Source organism: Chiloscyllium plagiosum, unplaced genomic scaffold (genome assembly GCF_037043375.1).
Source record: "Chiloscyllium plagiosum isolate Xiang-an unplaced genomic scaffold, Cpla_swu_hap1 HiC_scaffold_25, whole genome shotgun sequence".
NCBI classification, from domain to species: Eukaryota; Metazoa; Chordata; class Chondrichthyes; order Orectolobiformes; family Hemiscylliidae; genus Chiloscyllium; species Chiloscyllium plagiosum.
In genome coordinates, this window is record NW_028270163.1 from 7093060 (window position 1) to 7112007 (window position 18948).

Genomic DNA, 18948 nt, shown 5'->3' on the forward strand with positions numbered 1-18948 from the left:
AGCCAGATGGTGGTTTGGAGGCAATTCTGAGGGACAGGATTTACATGTATTTGGAAAGGCAGAGACTGATTAGAGATAGTCAGTGTGGCTTTATGCATGGGAAATCATGTCTCTCAAACTTGATTGAGTTTTTTGAAGAAGTAACGAAGAAGATTGATGAGGGTGATCTAGATGGACTTCAGTAAGGCATTCCACAAGGTTCCTCATGGTGGACTGGCTAACAAGATTAGATCACATGGAATAGACAAAGACCAAGCTATTTCAATACAGGTTGGCACAACCATAGAAGACAAAGTGGTGATTGAGGATTGCTTTTCAGACTGGAGGCCTATGTACCACAAGGGCTGGTGTTGGGTCCACTACTTTTTGTCATTTATCTAAATAATTTGGATACGAACATAGGTATGATTAGTAAGTTTGCAGATGACACCAAAATTGCAGGCATTGTGAACAGCAAAGAAGATTACCTCAGTGAACAGTGGGATCTTGATCAGTTGGGCCAATGGGCTGAGGATTAGATTAGATTACTTACAGTGTGGAAACAGGCCCTTCGGCCCAACAAGTCCACACCGACCCGCCGAAGCGCAACCCACCCATACTTCTACATTTACCCCTTTAACCTAACACTACGGACAATTTAGCATGGCCAATTCACCTGACCCGCACATCTTTGGACTGTGGGAGGAAACCGGAGCACCCGGAGGAAACCCACGCAGACACGGGGAGAATGTGCAAACTCCACACAAGTCAATCGCCTGAGTCGGGAATTGAACCCGGGTCTCTGGCGCTGTGAGGCAGCAGTGCTAACCACTGTGCCACCGTGCCGCCCACAGTGCCACCGTGCCGCCCACAGGAGTAGCAGATGGAGTGTCACTTAGATAAATGTGGGAAAGCAAATCAGGTCGGACTTATCCATTTAATGATAAAGTCTGGGGGAGTGTTGCTGAACAAAGAGACCTTGGAGTGCAAGTTCATAGTTCCTTGAAAGTGGAGTCACAGGTAGGGTAGGCAGGGTAATGAGGAAGGCATTTGGTATGCTTGCCTTTATTTGTCAGTGCATTGAGAATAGGAGTTGGGAGTTCATGCTGCAGCTGTACTGAACATTGGTTAGGCTGCTCTTGGAATACTGCATGCATTCCTGGTCTCCCTGCTGTAGGAAGGATGTTGTGAAACTTGAAAGAATTCAGAAAAGATTTACAAGAATGTTGACAGGGTTGGAGGATTTGAGCTACAGGGAGAGGCTGAATAGGCTGGGGCTGTTTTTCCTGGAATGTCGGAGGCTGAGGGGTGACCTTATAAAGGTTTATAAAATCATGAGGGGCATGGATAGGGTAAATAGACAAAATCTTTACTGCAGGGTGGGGGGAGGGTCCAAAACTAGAGGGCATGGCTTTAAGGTGAGAGGGGAAAGATTTAAAAGGACCCAAAAGGGCAACTTTTTCACAGCGGGTGGTCTGTGTATTGAATAAGCTGCTAGAAGAAGTGGTGAAGGGTGGCACAACTACAACATTTAAAAGCCATCTGGATGGGTATATGAATAGGAAGGGTTTAGAGGGATATGGACCAGATGCTGGCAAATGGGATTAGATTTATTTAGGATATCTGGTTGGTATGGGCGGGTTGGACTGAAGGGTCTGTTTGTATGCTGTATATCTCTGACTCGAAGTGATGATTTCAGTGATCCACTGGTTGCCCACATTAATGACTTCAGGACAATGTCCAAGCGCTATATGTTGCTATTCTCTGCCCCTATTTTCTGCTGAAAAGTATGGAAGAACAAAGCCAACAGAGCAAAGCTTGTGAATGGGAACCCCAGCTTGTGTCTGTAGTTTTATAATATTTACTTTGGTATTGGGTTTTTCTGTCACCCTTTCCTGATGTTTGTGACAGACGAGGCTATGATCCGAGCTTCCTGTTAACCAGTTGTTTCCTGAGCTGAGAAACATTGACTGTGGTGTAATTTCAGTATGCTTTTTGATTATTTAGTTATACCTTTTTTAAAATTCATTTGTGGGATCTGTACGTCACTGGCTAGGCAGCATCAATTGGCTGTCTTTAATTGCTTTTGAGAAAGTGGTAGAACCATCTTCTTGAATTGCTATATAGTTATACCCATAGTGATATTAAAAAGGGTGTTCTAGGATTTTGACCCAGTCACAATGAAGGAATAGCGATGTAGTTCCAAACACGATGAGGAGTGGCTTGGGGGAGTGGGGGGAGCTTGCTGACAGGGTGTTTCTAAGCATCTGCTACCTTTGTCATTCGAGATGGTAGAGGTCACAGGTTTGGAAGGTGCCCTTGAGCCTTGGTCAGTTGCTGCAGTGCATCTTGTGGATGGTACTCACTGCTGTTACTGTGTGGGGTGATGGCAGAATGAATGTTTGGTGGATGGGATGCTAATCAAGTGCTGATTCTTAAAGGGTGTGGACCTTGAGTGTTCCATCACACTTCTGACTTGTATCGTATAGATGGTGGGAGATAGTGAGAACTACAGATCCTGGAGAGTCAGTGGAGACAGTGTGGTGCTGGAAGTTGTGGCCCTGATGAAGGGTTCTGCCTGTAACATCAACTCTCCTGCTCCTCAGATGCTGCCTGACCTGAGATATTTCCAGCGCCACACTCTATTTACCTTGGATCATGGGCAGGTTTGAAGGATTAAGTTGATCAGTTGCTTGTTACTGAATTCCTAGCCTTTAACCCGCTCTTGTAGCAAATCATTTATATGACTGGTTCAGTTCACCTCATGGTCAACGATAACTCCCAGAATGCATATGTTAGGGGATTCAGCAGTGCTACTGTTATTGAATATCAAGGTGGTTAGATTTCCTCTCTTGTTGATGATCATTACTAGGCACTTGTATGGCTCAAATGTTACTTACCTCTTATCAACTCAGGCCTAAATGTTGCTTATGGACTTGAAACTTGCTGCATATGAACATGGGCTGCACTCCTATCTGAGAAGTCACAATTGTTGCGGAACACCATGCAATCATCAGCAAACATCCCCATGTTTAACCTTCTGATGAAAGCAAGGTTGTTAATGAAGCAACTGAAGATATTTGGGCTTGGAACACTACCCTGAGGAACTTCAATAATAATACTCATGGTGCTGAGATGATTGACCTCCAGCAGCCAGAACCATCTTCCTTTGAGATAGGCCTGGATCAAACTAGGAGCATTTTCCTCCTGATTGCCTTTGCCTTTGACACCAGTTTTACTAGGGCTCCTTGATGTTGGCAGATACTCTCACTTGGCCTTAACTCTGGATATGAGCTCTTTGGTCCATATTTGGACCAAGGCTTTAATGAAGTCAGGAGCTACATCACTCTAACAGAATCCATACTGAGCACTGATGAGTAGGTAACTGCTGAACAAGTGCCAATTGACAGCACTGTGAGAATCCCTTGCATCACAGCATAGATTGGTGGAATGGCAATTGACTGGGTAGAATTTTTCCTGAGTTTTGTCGACCTGATTGATTTTTATTGATCTGTGTAGATTGACCTTTTTAACGATATCCATTTTTCACCTTTTGTTTTAACCCCACTATTTAAGCAGTAGTTTATTTTCTCCTTTCTTGGCTTCAAAATGGATAACTACTCAGTTCCCTGTATTGAGATCCATCTGTCAGAAGTTTGTCTACTCTGTTTATTTGTAATTTTATGCATCTGTTTGTCCTGCCAATATTTAAGTCATGACAAATCTGGCAATGCAGTTCTCCATTGTAATCCAATTAATCAGTAAATAAGAGAATAGCTGAGTCTCAGCAAAGATCTATTCGAAACCACGCTACTTCCTTCCAATTTGAATATTAAAAAGCAGAAGCTCAGTCTTCTGCTACCTAACCAATCTCCTAACCCAGTCAATAATTTGCCTTTGGTTCCACAGGCTTTACTTTTAAACAACAGTCTCTCATCAGATGTCTTCTGTGAGTCCGTATAAAGTACAGGCTCAGATATGTTAGCGACTTCAGTTACTTCCTTAAATGATTGTATTACAATTTTTGGTCATATCCTGCTCTTTATCAGTCCGTGTTCATTCTCCCCAACCAATTTAATTTGTGTTCAGTCATTCTGATCGTCTAGATTTTCATGTCCCCTCTGACCAACTACTTCTTAGATTTCTGAGTGAGATGATAATGTGCAGCTCTGGAAGCAAACACCTGTTCGCTCAAACACTGGAACAACAGTCTGATGCTTTTGGTGCTGCTAAAAGCATTTTTTAAAAAGTGAGGCGTTGTGTTAAAGATATTGTTTTTAGACCTACTTCTCGTGTTTGTAACTTTTTCCAAGGTTCCATTATTCTAAATTCTTTGTTCTGAACTTCAACTCCAAATTGAAATGCAAGCATTGTGCACAGTGCTAACAAACTTACATAGAACATTACAGCGCAGTACAGGCCCTTCGGCCCTCAATGTTGCGCCGCCCTGTCATACTAATCTGAAGCCCATCCCACCTACACTAATCCATATACGTCCATATCCCTGTCCAATGATGACTTAAATGCACTGAAACTTGGCGAATCTACTACCGTTGCAGGCAAGCATTCCATACCCTTACTACTCTCTGAGTAAAGAAACTACCTCTGACATCTGTCTTTATACCTCTCTCCCCTCACTTTAAAGTTGTGTCCCCTCGTGTTTGCCATTCCCATACTTGGAAAAAGGCTCTCCCTGTCCACCCTATCTAACCCTCTGATTATCTTGTATGTCTCTATTAAGTCACCTGTCAACCTTCTCCTCTCTAACGAGAACAGCCTCAAGGCCCTCAGCCTTTCCTCGTAAGACATTCCTTCCATACCAGACAACATCCTAGTAAATCTCCTCTGCACCCTTTCCAGAGCTTCCACATCCTCCTCATAATGCGATGACTAGAACTGTACACAATACTCCAAGTGTGGCCGTACCAGAGCTTTGTACAGCTGCGGCATAACCTCCTGGTTCTGGAACTCAATCCCTCTATTAATAAAGGCCAAAACACTGTATGCCTTCTTAACAACCCTGTCAATGTGGGTGGCAACTTTCAGGGATCTGTGTACATGGACACGAGATCTCTCGGCTCATCTGCACTCCCAAGAATCTTACCATTAGCCCAGTACTTTGCATTCTGATTACTCCATCCAAAGTGTATCACCTCACACTTGTCCACATTAAACTCCATTTGCCACCTCTCAGCCCAGCTCTGCATCCTATCTATGTCTCTGCAACCTACTACATCCTTTGTCACTATCCACAACTCCACCGACCTTAGTGTCGTCTGCAAATTTACTAACCCACCCTTCTAAGCCCTCATCCAGGTCATTTATGAAAATGACGAACAGCAGTGGACCCAACACTGACCCTTGCAGTATGCTGCTAGTAACTGGACACCAAGATGAACATGTTCCATCAACTACAACCCTCAGTTTTCTTTCAGCAAGCCAATTACTGATCCAAACTGCTATGTCTCCCACAATCCCATTCCTCCGCATTTTGTATAATAGCCTATTGTGGGGAACCTTATCGAATGCCTTGCTGAAATCCATATACACCACCTCAACCGGTTTACTCTCATCTACCTGTTTGGTCACTTTGTCAAAAAAGTCAATAAGATTCGTTAGGCACGACCTATCCTTCACAAAACTGTGCTGACTGTCCTTGATCAGATTATTCTTTTCTAGATGGTTATAAATCCTATCTCTTATAACCTTTTCCAACACTTTACCAACAACTGAAGTGAGACTCACTGGTCTGTAATTACCAGGGTTGTCTCTACTACCATTTTTGAACAAGGGAACCACATTTGCTATCCTCCAGTCCTCAGGCACTATTCCTGTAGACAGTGGTGATTTGAAGATCAATGCCAAAGCCACCGTCTTCTTCTTGACCAGGGATTCCACTTTCTTAGTAAACCACGGCTCACGCGTTCTATATCTTCCTCCCTGCCTGACAGGTACATACCTACCTAGGACACACCGGAGCTTTTCCTTGAATAAGCTCCACGTTTTTAATGTGCTCATCCACATTTCCTTCCCCATTCTACGCTTACTAAATCTTTCCTAATTGCATCGTAATTTCCCTTCCCCCAGCTGTAACTCTTGCTCGGTGGAGTACACCTATCCCTTTCCATCACTAAAGTAAACCTGACAGAATTGTGATCGCTGTCTCCAAAGTGCTCGCTTACTTCCACATCTAACACCTGGCCAGGCTCGTTACCCAGTACTAAATCTAAAGTGGCCTCGCCCCTTGTAGGCCTGTCTACATACTGTGTCAGGAAGCCCTCCTGCACACACTGGACAAAAACTGACCCATCTATAATACTCGTACTGTAGTGTTCCCAGTCAATATTTGGATAGTTGAAGTCCCCCATGACAACTACCCTGCCTCTCTCACTCCTATCGAGAATCATCTTTGCTATCCTTTCCTCTACATCTCTGGGACTATTCGGAGGCCTATAGAAAATTCCCAGCATGGTGACTTCTCCTTTCCTGTTTCTAACCTCAGCCCATACTACCGAGTCCCCAAATGTCCTTTCTACAACTGTAATATTGTCCCTGATCAACAATGCCACACCTTCCCCTCTTTTACCATCTTCTCTGTTCTTACTGAAACATCTGAATCCCGGAACCTGCAACAGCCATTCCTGTCCCTGCTCTATCCATGTCTCCGTAATGGCCTCAACATTGAAGTCCCAGGTACCAACCCACGCTGCCAGTTCACCCACTTTACTTCAGATGCTCCTCGCGTTGAAGTACACACACTTCAATCCAGGTTCTCACTTGCCAGTGTCAGATACTTGATTTTGGAACTCTCTACTCTCATCCTCTTCTGTACCTGTCCTACAATTTTGGTTCCCATCCCCCTGCTAGTATTAGTTTACTTACTAGTATTATATTGGTACTCCTCTGGTTTAGATGAAGACCATTTGTGGGCGGCACGGTGGCACAGTGGTTAGCACTGCTGCCTCACAGCGCCAGAGACCCGGGTTCAATTCCCGACTCAGGCGACTGACTGTGTGGAGTTTGCACGTTCTCCCCGTGTCTGCGTGGGTTTCCTCCGGGTGCTCCGGTTTCCTCCCACAGTCCAAAGATGTGCAGGTTAGATGAATTGGCCATGCTAAATTGCCCTTAGTGTTAGGTAATAAGGGGTAAATGTAGGGGTATGGGTGGGTTGCGCTTCGGCGGGTCGATGTGGACTTGTTGGGCCGAAGGGCCTGTTTCCACACTGTAAGTAATCTAATCTAATCATCCTGCTTGTAGAGGTCCACCTACCCCAGAAAGAGCTCCAATTATCCAAAAACCCGAAACCCTCCCTCCTGCACCATCCCTGTAGCCACGTGTTCAACTCCTTTCTCTCCCTATTGCTCACCTCACCAGCACGGGGCATGGGCAGCAAACAAACCAAAGAAAACAACTCTGTTTGTCCTAGCTCTAAGCTTTCATCCTAGCTCCCTGAATTTTTGCTTCAAGTCCCCATCTCTCTTCCGACTTATGTCGTTGGTGCCAATGTGGACCATGACTTGGGGCTGCTCTCCCTCCCCCCGAAGGATCCCAAAAACACGATCGGAGACATCACAGACCCTGGCACCCAGGAGCCAACACACCAACCGTGAGTCTCTCTCTTGTCCCCACAGAGCCTCCTATCTGTCCCCCTAACTATCGAGTCCTCAATGACTACTGCTCTGCTCCTCTTTCCCCTTCCCTTCTGAGCAGCAGGTGCCCCACTGCTTTCCCCTGGTAAGTGATCCCCCCCCAACAGTATCCAAAACGGTATACTTATTGTTGAGGGGAATGACCACAGGGGATCCCTGCACTGCCTGCCGGTTCCCTTTCTGTCCCCTGTCACCCATCTGTCTTTTTTATCTGGGGAGTGACTACCTCTTTGTAAGTCCTATCAATAACCCCCTCTGCCTCCCGAAACTTGTTGGGCTAAATGGCCTGTTGGAGAAAGTGAGGACTGCAGATGCTGGAGATCAGAGCTGAAAATGTGTTGCTGGAAAAGCGCAGCAGGTCAGGCAGCATCTAAGGAGCAGAATAATCGATGTTTTGGGCATGAGCCCTTCCTGAAGAAGGGCTCATGCCCGAAACGTCGATTCTTCTGCTCCTTAGATGCTGCCTGACCTGCGCTTTTCCAGCAACACATTTTCAGCTCTAAATGGCCTGTTTTCATACTGTAGGGAATCTAATCTAAAAGTACTGATGCTTTGCTTGCTGCTCTTTTCTAGCTCACTTCTCTCCCATCCAAAGTGCAAATTTTTTAATACATTAATTTTTGAAGATGTGTATGGCAGATGCAGTATGATATGGATAAATGGGAGGTTATCTGCTTTGTTAACACAAACAGGAAGGCACAGCATTATGTGTACAAGATATTGAGAGGCATAGAGTGGATAGCAGAGACCTTTACCCATGGCAGAAATGGCTATAATGAAAGGGCATGATATTAAGGAGATTGGAGGAAGGTTTAGGGGAGATGCCAGTGGTACGCTCTTTACACAGAGTGGTGGGTGCGTGGAATGCACTGTCAGCAGTGGTGGTAGAGTCAGATACATTAGGGACATGGAAGATAATATAACATGGGTTAGTCTGATTTTCGAGTAGATTAAAAGGCCGGCACAGCATTGAGGGCCAGAGGGCCTGTACTGTGTGCTGTACTGTTCTATGTTCTCTATGAATGGTAATATATTGGAAAATCTGATTTGGAGAAGCCAGTGTTGGACTGGGGTGGACAAAGTTAAAAATCACACAACACCAGGTTGAACCACCTGATGAAGAAGCAGCGCTTCGAAAGCTAGTTCTTCCAAATAAACCTGTTGGTCTATAACCTGGTGTTGTGTGATTTTTAACTATATTGGAAAAGGGTGTGATGCAATGACCTGGGCATTCTTGTATCCCAGTTGCTGAAAGTAAGCATACAGGTACAGAGGCGGTAAATGCGGAACATGTTATGATGATCTTCATTAGCAAGAAGATTTAACTACAGGAGTAGGTTTGTTTTGTTGCAATTGTACAGGGCTTTGGTAAAACAATAGTTGAGGTATTGAGTAGAGTTTTTATCTCCTTATTTGTGGAATGATGCTCTGACTGTGCAGAGTGTGCAACAAAGATTTGCCAGATTGATTTCTAGGATGGCAGGACTGATGTATCAAGAGAGACTGGACTGGTGTAGTCAGGACAGTATTCAATGGAGTTTCAAAGAATGAGATGTGTCTCATAGATGCACACAAAATTCTAACAAGACCTAGACAGGGTAAATTCAGGAAGGATGATCCTGATGACCAGGGAGTCCAGAACTAGGGTCACAGTCTAATGATACAGGTGGGTTATTTAGGACTGAGATAAGAAGCTTTTTCACCCAGAGCTGAGCCTTTGGAATTCTCTGCCACAGAAAATGGTTGAGTCTAAAACATTCAATATTTTCAGGAAAGAGTTAAATAGTTCTTAAGGCTGAAGGAATCAAAGGATATGGATGGGTAGCAGGGGATTGAGCTATGATCATATTGAATGGTGAAGCTGACTTGAAGGTCCTGTTTTCTACATTTCTCTGTGTGAAAGTAGCCATTCTAACTACGCAATTTGTTTGCTCATTCAGGTTAACTTTTGTTTTGTCTTTTCACAGCTCTTCTGTTTGTAGTATGCAGTTCCACAGAAATCAACATTTTACTTGTATCTAGGGTTGTCAATCCTCTAGTATTGTCCTCGAGTCACCAAGATTTGAAATCAGTCTCAACATCTCCTTAAGTAGGTAGTAAAAAGCATAAACATAAACAGAATAGTGTATTTTTTCAAGTTTATTTAATATAATATAAAAATTGCAGATGAGTGAAAAAGTGCACTTTATCAGTCAAGATTAATCCAATTGGCTAACAAAAGCCTCTTAAGTGTGCTATATACTTCTCACCTCCCAACATAGGTACCCATCTTTCTCTCCCCTTGTGGTGATGGTAAGGTGAAAAGGTTTCAACCTAAATTAGTCCTACACCTTCAGGCCTGTGGCCATGTTTATGCGGTATGTACAGCATAAGCGTCTGATCCATTTTTGAGGAAAATGTGCATTCCGTTTAACAAACCAAAGAATGGCAGAAGCTGGAAATTGGGAACAAAACAGGAATTGCTGGAGAAAATCAACAAGTCTAGCATCATCTGTGGAGAGGGAAACAGAGTTAAAGTTTCGGGTCCAGAGACCCTTTTTCACATCTCAGTTCTGAAGTTCAGGTGGATAAAGGATAATCAGTCACAGTGTCACTTCGCTGCTGTGATGGTTCACCTTCCCCCCCACACTCTCTGCATTTGTGTCTTGTATTAATGCCAGGCTTTCTTTCTGATCCAACTCCCTAAAGGTATAATTTCTTCCTCCAGATTGCTGCTTATTGGCTGTCACCTGTTGACACTGGTTTCATTCTGCCCAGATGTGCAAGAGAGAGAGGAGCAAGGAATTCATATTTATCTCAGGTTCTTTGCTTCTCTAGCTTCTACTGTATTTTTCTTGTTTTCACTACCTGAAGAAATATCAGCACCAATGTATCCGTTTCCTCGCTAATTTTCATGTTTCAAAAGTGTATTTGGCAGATGAACCATTAGCAAGAGTGCGCTCATGAGTTAGTTTGCAGCAAGAGGTATTGTATCTAATCCGAATTGTTGATCCTACTTGTACCTGGCTCAGGGAACCGTTCATGCTGGTTTTCCAGTGCACGGTTGTCCTTGATTGAGTGTAGAAATAGAAAACCTTTATGTTGCATCAGTGTCCTTTATGTTTTTCCTCTCTTACTCACAATGTCTAGCACCCTTGTTCACCTGCAGAGACTTATCATTCGAACCACTCACACCATTTGAATGATCTTTTGATCTTCTTTGCCCTTGATCCGTCCGGCCATAAGTTCTGGGTTCTGTGTGCTTCCCTCTCACTTCACCTGACGAAGGGGCTATGATCCGAAAGCTTGTGATTTCAAATAAACCTGTTGGACTAGAACCTGGTGGTATGTGATTTTGGACTTTGTCCCCCCCTTGTAGTCAGTTTTGCTGCGTAAAAGTCATACCTGTCTTGTTTCTCAGGCGCAGTCTGGATCTTGCACTGTCTCGGCCTGTCACCGCACTTGACAATGAGCGGTACACGGTACAGTCAGCAATGGAGAAATACACAGTTCCTTTTGTTCTAGTAAGTAAGTTATTTTTATATCCACACTTACAGTTGTTGAGCTGAATTTGGTGTCATTGGTTCCTCATCTCCTTAGAACTAGAGCTGTTAACACTCAATAGTGTATTTCAGTAATGTTAACAACTGCATTAGTATGTGGCTTTTTTGCATTACATTTTCTTTCCCCAAAGATGTTTTTGTGGACTTGGTTTCACTCTCCCCCGGAGAAAAATAAAGCTACAATTCCAAATGCTGAAAACTCAAATTTCTTTAGGTCACTGGATATCCAAAAAAAAAGATTTCAAATCTAAGATATTTAAAATTATCCTCCCAATGTGCTCCCTTCTTTTCCTGCAGATATTGGATCATGCTAGTGACAGTGCCCATGAACATCAAACCTACAATAATTTTTTTTCTGATGTCTCTGACCAGCTCGGTCCAGTAGGCTGATCCAGTGTGTGAAACATTTGAGCAAGACCTTATCCTATCCATGAGTATGATCCAGCTGAGGTCACTGGTATACTAACAGGAGCAGGAACACCAATCAATTGTGGTTTGATTTTCTTTTCTCCCAAATTTAGTGTAGGTTCCTGCGTTTTCTACAAGATTGCTTAGCCCTGTGATTGAAGCTGTCTTGATTTTTATGGTTGAGTTTCACACTGGTGTTCTGCTCCCCACTGAGAGAAGATTGTAGCACTTGCCTAGCACATTTCTTGGCCTCTTTGATTGTGGAACTAATAGAGTTGAACTGTTCTGTTCTAAACAAAGAACTCAATCCATGTGTCAAAGAAGAATAAATACATACTTGGTTTTGTTACTTAAAGCCGGCATTCTGTCTTGTGGAGGCATGGTTCATAAGATATGCTTCATTTTGTAGCATAGAGTCATACAGCATAGAAACAGACTCTTGGGTCCAACCAGTCCATGCCGAACATAATCTCCAAACTAAACTAGCTCCCCCTGCCTGCTCCTGGCCCATATCCCTCCAAACCTTTCCTATTCATGCCTTTATTCCAAATGTCTTCAATGTTGTAGTTGTACCCACAACCACCACTTCTTCAGGAAGTTCAAACCACCCTCTGTGTAAAACATTGCCCCCTTGTTTTTTTTAGATCTCTCTCCTCTTACTTAAAAAATGTGCCCCAGCCTTGAAATCCGAGGGAAAAGGCAGTGACCGTTAACACTATGTACGCCCCTCATTATTTTATAAACTTCTTTAAGGGGTTGCCTCTCAACCTCTTGCATTCCAGTGAAAAACATTCCAGCCTACCCAGCCTTTTCTTATAACTCAAACCTTCCATACCTGACAAAATTCCTGGTGAGCCCTCTCCAGCTTAATAATATCCTTTGTATAACTGGGTGACCAGAACTCGACACTGTATTCCAGAAGAGGCCTTGTACAACCTCAACATGACTTCCCAACTCCAATGCTCAAAGACTGAACAATGAAGGCAAGCCTGCTAAATGCCTTTTTAACCATCCTGTCTATACATGACGTACACTTTGAAGAATTATGTATCTGAGCCCCTAGATCCCTCTGTTCTCCAACACTACCCAAGGACCTACCATTTCTGTCAGCTGTTGAAAATTGGTTCAGATCTAAAACTCTGCAAATTTCTGAAAGCGTTATGATCTAATCTTGGTGATGATGAGTGACCACTTATTTCCATAAAATGTTTTCTATCGGATGAAGTGATAATGGTAAATAGTGTAAATGCATTTGAGGGGAAGTTAGATAATTGCAAGAGAAGTAGTAAATCAGGATATGCTGTCAAATGTAGGTGAAGTCAGTTGCGGAAATGCTTGTATGGAATGTAACAACCAGCATAGACCGCTTGATTTTTATGTCTTAAATGCTATGTAATTTAGGAGTGATTTCACTACGCAAACAGGTTCATAGTAACTTTCTAAATGCCCTTTCAGAGGAGACTAAATTTACGTCGACCTGTAGAAATTGCTCAGTGCGATTTCTCTTGATCCATTACTGAATTTGCAGTGCAAATCCAGAACTGGCCACAACCTGGAGAAGACTATCTCACTCTGATCTGGATTTATTCTAGACATGTGTTGATATTGTAACCGCAGTTCATGACTAGGCTTCAGCCTCATGGTATTGAGAGACAGTTAAGAGGACTCTTTCATGCAAAGTAAATCCAAAGGAATTTTTCTGGAAAATGCCAGCAAGTCAAACTTCTTTGGCTATTGTTTAGTGATTAACTGTTCAGTAAATGCTGCCATGCTGTAGCCTCCAGTTGTAGCCCATGGTTTTACATAGATACTGCTACAAATGAATACATTTCATAATAACTGCTTTGAGTCCATTTAGGCAGGTGTGATACGTTGAATAGTTTCCTGTTGACTTTGAAACAAAATATTCATGGTTTCTACCTGTTTTTTTTTTTTGGAAGGCTTTGTTTCTGATTACAAACGCTGTGCGTTATGCACTCAAAGCCCCCGGAATTGGTGATTGGCAGTTCACTTTCTTCCAGCTTCAGGTAAGCTTGTAGACCTTAATATAATTCAAAGCAATATTGCAAGCTTTTCATTGCAGGACGATATTAAATGTCTCCCACTAAGATCTCATCAAATAGCCTCCTAGGCTATATTACTGAGACGAAGGTACATTTCTACAGGAGAAATGTTCAGCCATATTCTGTAATTCTGGAACAATACATCAGCATAATGGTATTATCACTGGACTGATAATCCAGAGAGCCAGATAATATTCTGGGGACCTGGGTTCGAATCCTGCCTTGGCTCTCCTCTCTCTGTCCATGGCTCTGTGCGCATCTCCATGGGAGCTTAGAAAAGATGTGGAGTGGAACCTTATGTTGCGTTGGTTGCCCCCTTCACCTTGGTGTAAATGTCAGCTCCTCTGAGGCTGCCTACCACCACCCCCCTCAACAGACGCAAAGAAAAGCAATTTTGGTTATTACATCATTAACTGGCTCAGGCTCAGCATGAACCAAGTTATGGGAATGTAGGGCTATTGGAACTAAACTGGCATGTCCATGTGAAGGGCATTGTGCACAGGCCAGGTTTAGAAGAGAACTGGAGTGAGGGCAAATACATTGGCGATGCTGTCTGAGGCCCAGTGGGCACATGGAGGTGCCCAGTCTTCTGTCCCATCATTTGAAGCAGTCAGGCCTCCCACTTGGCATGAGCCTCCAACTGTCTGAAATATGATGGCTTGGGTGGGAAGAGGCTCTTTAAGTGACCATTCAATTGGCCCATAGGCCAAGATTGGCCTCCCTCTTAGTGTGTAAAATTGTAGCAAGTGTGGTGAGTAGGTTCTGACACCCCTTGCCTACCAACCCTCTCCAGTGGAGCATTGCTTAAAATCATATTGTCCAGCCATTTGCATTTATTCGATCAACTATTGGTAATTGTGGTTGAGTTCACCATTATCCAATTTACGCCGATTTTAATCTGCAGAGGCTAGCTTCTCTTTTTGCTCCTTTAGAAAAATTTATACTCATTAAAATTTCACTCCGTACTTTGCAAATAATTCTAACGTGCTGACTTTAATCCTAATGATTTGTGGGTGGTTGAATATTTATAGCATTTGCTTATATAATATAGATCATGTTTTGTGTCTAGGTGAATGGGATTCTGCCTATCCTTCCGTTGCTCTTCCCTGTGGTGTGGGTACTTGTCACAGCATACGGAGAGGCAAGAGTCCTCGCTCAATTCAGCAAGGCTCCTCCAGTTGCTCTGGTAAGGTTTTTTTCCTGCTTCGCCTAGAATTAAGAAAATTAAGACTGCAGCAAATTAAGTCAAAATGGATTCTTGCTTGAAGTTTATTTTAAGCAAACTTTTTTTATATAAACTCAAGATTTAACAACAAAGCATTTCTGTATATGTGATACTTTTATTGCAATGAAACTTGCCCAGGCATTTCGCAGGGGCATTCTACAGTAAAATCTGACGACAGCCAGGTGAGGCGGTGCTGAGTCAGATACGTCAATTTTTAAAGAGTGTCCTAAAACAAGACAATGAAACGTGGAGGTGTGTGAACCTCCAACCTCAGGCAACTGAAAGCATGGCCAGTAATTGGGGGTCAGATGTACAAGGGACATGAATTCAAGGAGCGCAGGTACCTTTGTGGGGTAGAGGAGGTTACAGAGAAATGGAGGAGAAAGATCAGGGAGGAATATGAAATCAAGGATAAGAAATTTAAAATTAAGGTGGTGTTTGACAAGCAAGCCAATGTAAGTTAACACAAAGGTGACGGGAACAGGATATTACTTGTATGCCTTTCATTCATATGAGGTTTTGAATGATAAAGGCTACGGTGTTATAGACACTTAGATACTTAGGCATTCCTGCCTTATCAGTATATATTTTCCTCTCTAGTTGATCAAACCTTGGCTTTGGTGCCTGTGAGGATGGGGAATGGGTAAATTTAATGAACGACCATCAAGGGAACCAAGGCAGCTTGATTCATTAAGAGTCGCATTCCCAGACCTTAAGGTTCCTTTAGTTTTTTTTGTCTAGTTCTTTAGGCGATTCAGGATGGAGGTCAGTTATGCAGTTGTACAGTTCAGGAAGTAAGTAGTGAACTGGAGAGAGTAACGTTGATTCTACTGGACCAGGTGAAACATTTCAGCTGGTTGGTGGAAGGGCTCCCTATGGATGGATTGACCTCTTTCATGGCATCTTTTGCATTCAGGGTCGTCCCTATTGCCTTGTATTTGGGGGTGGGCTGATGAAACTATTGGAATATTGAGGGAGTAGAGACATAACTCTGTACTCTGCATTAAATAAACTTTTCACATTTTGTTTAAAGGTGCAAATTCATTAGCTCTAATTGGAATTGACTGACTGTTTTCTCTTTCCAGCTGGCAAAATTCTCCGAGGACACTCTGAGCAGCTACACTGAAGTAGTTTCTTCAAAGGTATAACTTTGAGTTGTATCAGGCTCCAGATGTTACCTGTTCATGTGTTGTCTTCATCTGTTATGCAAAACATGTTTTCAGAGGGAAGTTGGAGGGTATCAAGTGTAATTTGCTGTTACATGTCCGTTAGCATTGATGATTTTATTTTTATTTTCAATATAATTACATGGTCCAGCTTGAGAAACTTCTGCACTGAATTTCCTTGACTACAATTCAGTACCTTGAATATAATTAGCTGCCACTGTTAACTGCTTTAAACTTTTAAGTTTTTATTTTTCCTCCTTCGGGCAAGTTGCAAGCAGCTGCCTGGGAAGGAGAGCACCATCTAAAAGTTATTTTTAAAAGTCCTGACAAGTGATGTTGTGGCATCCAGTAATAAACGAGGGACTTGGTTTCCCACTTTACGGAGGCTGACAAGCAGAATATAGGTTTGTTTACCAGAGAGTGTGCCAGCAGCATAATGGCCTTGAGCAGAGAATTGTGAAATTGTGTGAATGGTTATCAGATAAGTGACATCAAAATTTTGTTTTCAAGTAAACTTTGTTTTCAAGTAAACTTTGTAATGGAAGTAACTTGATCTATGGATCACATGCATGCACAGTTGGGTTCATTTTTTACTTGTGCAGTTCATATCAAAAAATCATATTGGAACAACTTGGTTTTCTGTCCCTTAAAATGGGCAAGAAATTAGGTCTGTGTTTGTACAACTTTCTGATGTTTACTTCCAGATAGTCAAGGAACCATACCGTGAAGCACAAATAATATTAATGTGTCTTTATCTACCTGAAAGGGAATTGTCTCAAGTGAAGGTAGGGGTTGGAAATAGTGACATGCACCGTTTTTATCCCAGTACTGTCCTGAACATGATGCATTTGTGCCAGTTGGGTTCATAAACACTTCTCCTCTTTATCAAATGAAAACTGAGTAGTTTCTTCTGAAACTATGTATTCTTTTGAGCAAATAATACAGCCCCCAACAATGACACTGTTCTCATTTAATCCTGGGCTGTTACCTGTATTGAACAAACCACTGACCAACGCCATAAATGTCAATTACGGAGGTGTGGCTTGAGCCCTATCAAATGGGTCATGTATTTTGGGTAGTTGAACTAACAGTCTGATCAATGTTCCCTATGAGCTTCGCAGCCACGCAGCAGTCGGCATGTGAACAAATGACCCATTTGATAGGGCTTGAGCCACACCTCCATAATTGATGCTTATAGAGTTGGTCAGTGGTTTATTCAATCTCAGTAACAGTCCAGGATTAAGTGAGAACAGTGTCATTGTTGAACAGTGTCCTACCTGTGCATCTTCCTTCCATCTATTTGCTCCACCCTCCACTCTGACCTATCACTATAACCCCCTACCTGCATCTACCTATAGCCTTCCCAGCTACCTCCCCCAACATTCCTGATGAAGGGCTTATGCCCGAAACGTCGACTTTCCTGCTCCTTGGATGCTGCCTGACTGGCTGTGCTTTTGTGGTGCCACACCTTTTGACTCTGATCTCTAGCATCTGCAGTCCTCACTTTCTCCCAATTTGCTAAAAGAGAGTTGTGAACATTGGGTGCTAGCATGAGCTGAGGGGAAATAAAGACCAGTGTCTCCTCAAATTGAGGGAGAGGAAGAATGTGCAAACGTGAGCTAAAGGAGAGGATGTCAGTACGAAGGGATGGGGAAGAAGGTATTAGGGTGAATTGGGGATAGAGATGGCACAGCAGGAACAACAAAGTAAGATTTAAATGAAGTAAAAACAGATGAGTGCCACCATGAACTGTTCAAAGTAATCCAACAGCCAATTATTTTCCAAGAAGTAATTGAGTGCAATAATTATGTGTTTAGCATGAACCAGAATGTGCTGTCTGCAGCTCTGCCTTCTCTCCCTCTCTCTGTTCTGCATAGTTAGTCTGTAATTTGGTTAGTTTTGTTTTTCCATAACAGGAAATGATGTTTTGCATCTGGAGTCACTTTCTGTCTCTGCTGCGAGGAAGGTCCCTTACCCTCTGCTACACTTCCAGTCTGCTTCAGAACCTGGGTTCTGTTACAGTGAGTATCTAAAAAAGGTTTTACTTTATGTCCTTGGTTACAATTAATTATTGTGAGCCTTCTCGAGTCAAAGTACGCAAACATTTTCTAAACTGTGAAAATCAGCTTTGCATTTTGGTTTGATGGTGGTGTTTGTCAAAATATTACTACTGAGGAGCTAACAGGGAGATTTGGCCCATAATTCTCCAGATTCAATAAAAGACTGCACTGCGAAAGCCAGCATTTTTTGTAAGGGACCAGACATTTAAGTGGTTTCAAGAAAGTTTGTTTTCAGAGTGCCTTGGCATAGGATTAAGAACAATTTCACCCCTCGTGCAAAGCTAACATATTGTGATCAAACTGGGAAGTTAGCTGTTTTCCTGTCTCTGAGTGCAGCATGGCCTGCTGACCATTTCCAGTACTTTCTGTTTGATTTCATTCCTTGCTGTTGGTCTGGGGCTGGTACTATCTGATGTTTATCTAGGAACCATTCTGTCCCAATTGTTAAGGTAATTGGCTTGTAATTTCCTGTTTTCTTTCTCCCTCCCTTCTTGAACTCTCATATTTGCCACTTGCCAATCTGATGTAACCAGATTTACATGAATTTTGGAAAATTAACATCGATGTATCCACTATCTCATTGGCTATCTCTTTTAAGACTCTAGATGTAGTCCCTCAGGACCTGGAGATTTGTCGGCCCTTGGTTCTATCAGTTTGCTCAGAGCAACGTCTCTGGTGATTATAATTTCACCAAGTTCTCCTCTTCCTTCAACTTCCTGATTTACAAGTCACTGTTACAAGTGTATCCTAGCTTCTTAAAAATCTTGGCGAGCAAAATTCTTTGAACCTATTAATTGACCAAGATACTGCTGTTTGTAGGAAAGAATGCCATACTTCACCCATTAAAAAGCACGTG

At 42.7% G+C, this 18948-nt stretch overlaps 1 protein-coding gene across 9 annotated transcripts in view; it reads left to right on the forward strand.

Moving 5' to 3' along the window:
* tmem94 (transmembrane protein 94) overlaps nucleotides 1-18948 on the forward strand; it is a 139818-nt gene that overhangs the window by 67287 nt on the left and 53583 nt on the right. For 7 of the 9 annotated variants that reach the window (XR_015761367.1, XM_088000430.1, XM_088000433.1 and 4 more), the window contains 6 exons: nucleotides 10336-10428; nucleotides 11029-11131; nucleotides 13519-13605; nucleotides 14711-14827; nucleotides 15952-16008; nucleotides 17949-18053. Coding sequence is in view for 8 of the 9 variants with exons in the window: in XM_088000430.1 (XP_087856556.1) it covers nucleotides 10336-10428; nucleotides 11029-11131; nucleotides 13519-13605; nucleotides 14711-14827; nucleotides 15952-16008; nucleotides 17949-18053 (562 nt within the window). In the remaining variant the exon portion in view is untranslated. The remainder of the gene's footprint in view (nucleotides 1-10335; nucleotides 10429-11028; nucleotides 11132-13518; nucleotides 13606-14710; nucleotides 14828-15951; nucleotides 16009-17948; nucleotides 18054-18948) is intronic. The other 2 variants (XM_088000431.1, XM_043714376.2) reach the window with 1 other exon arrangement.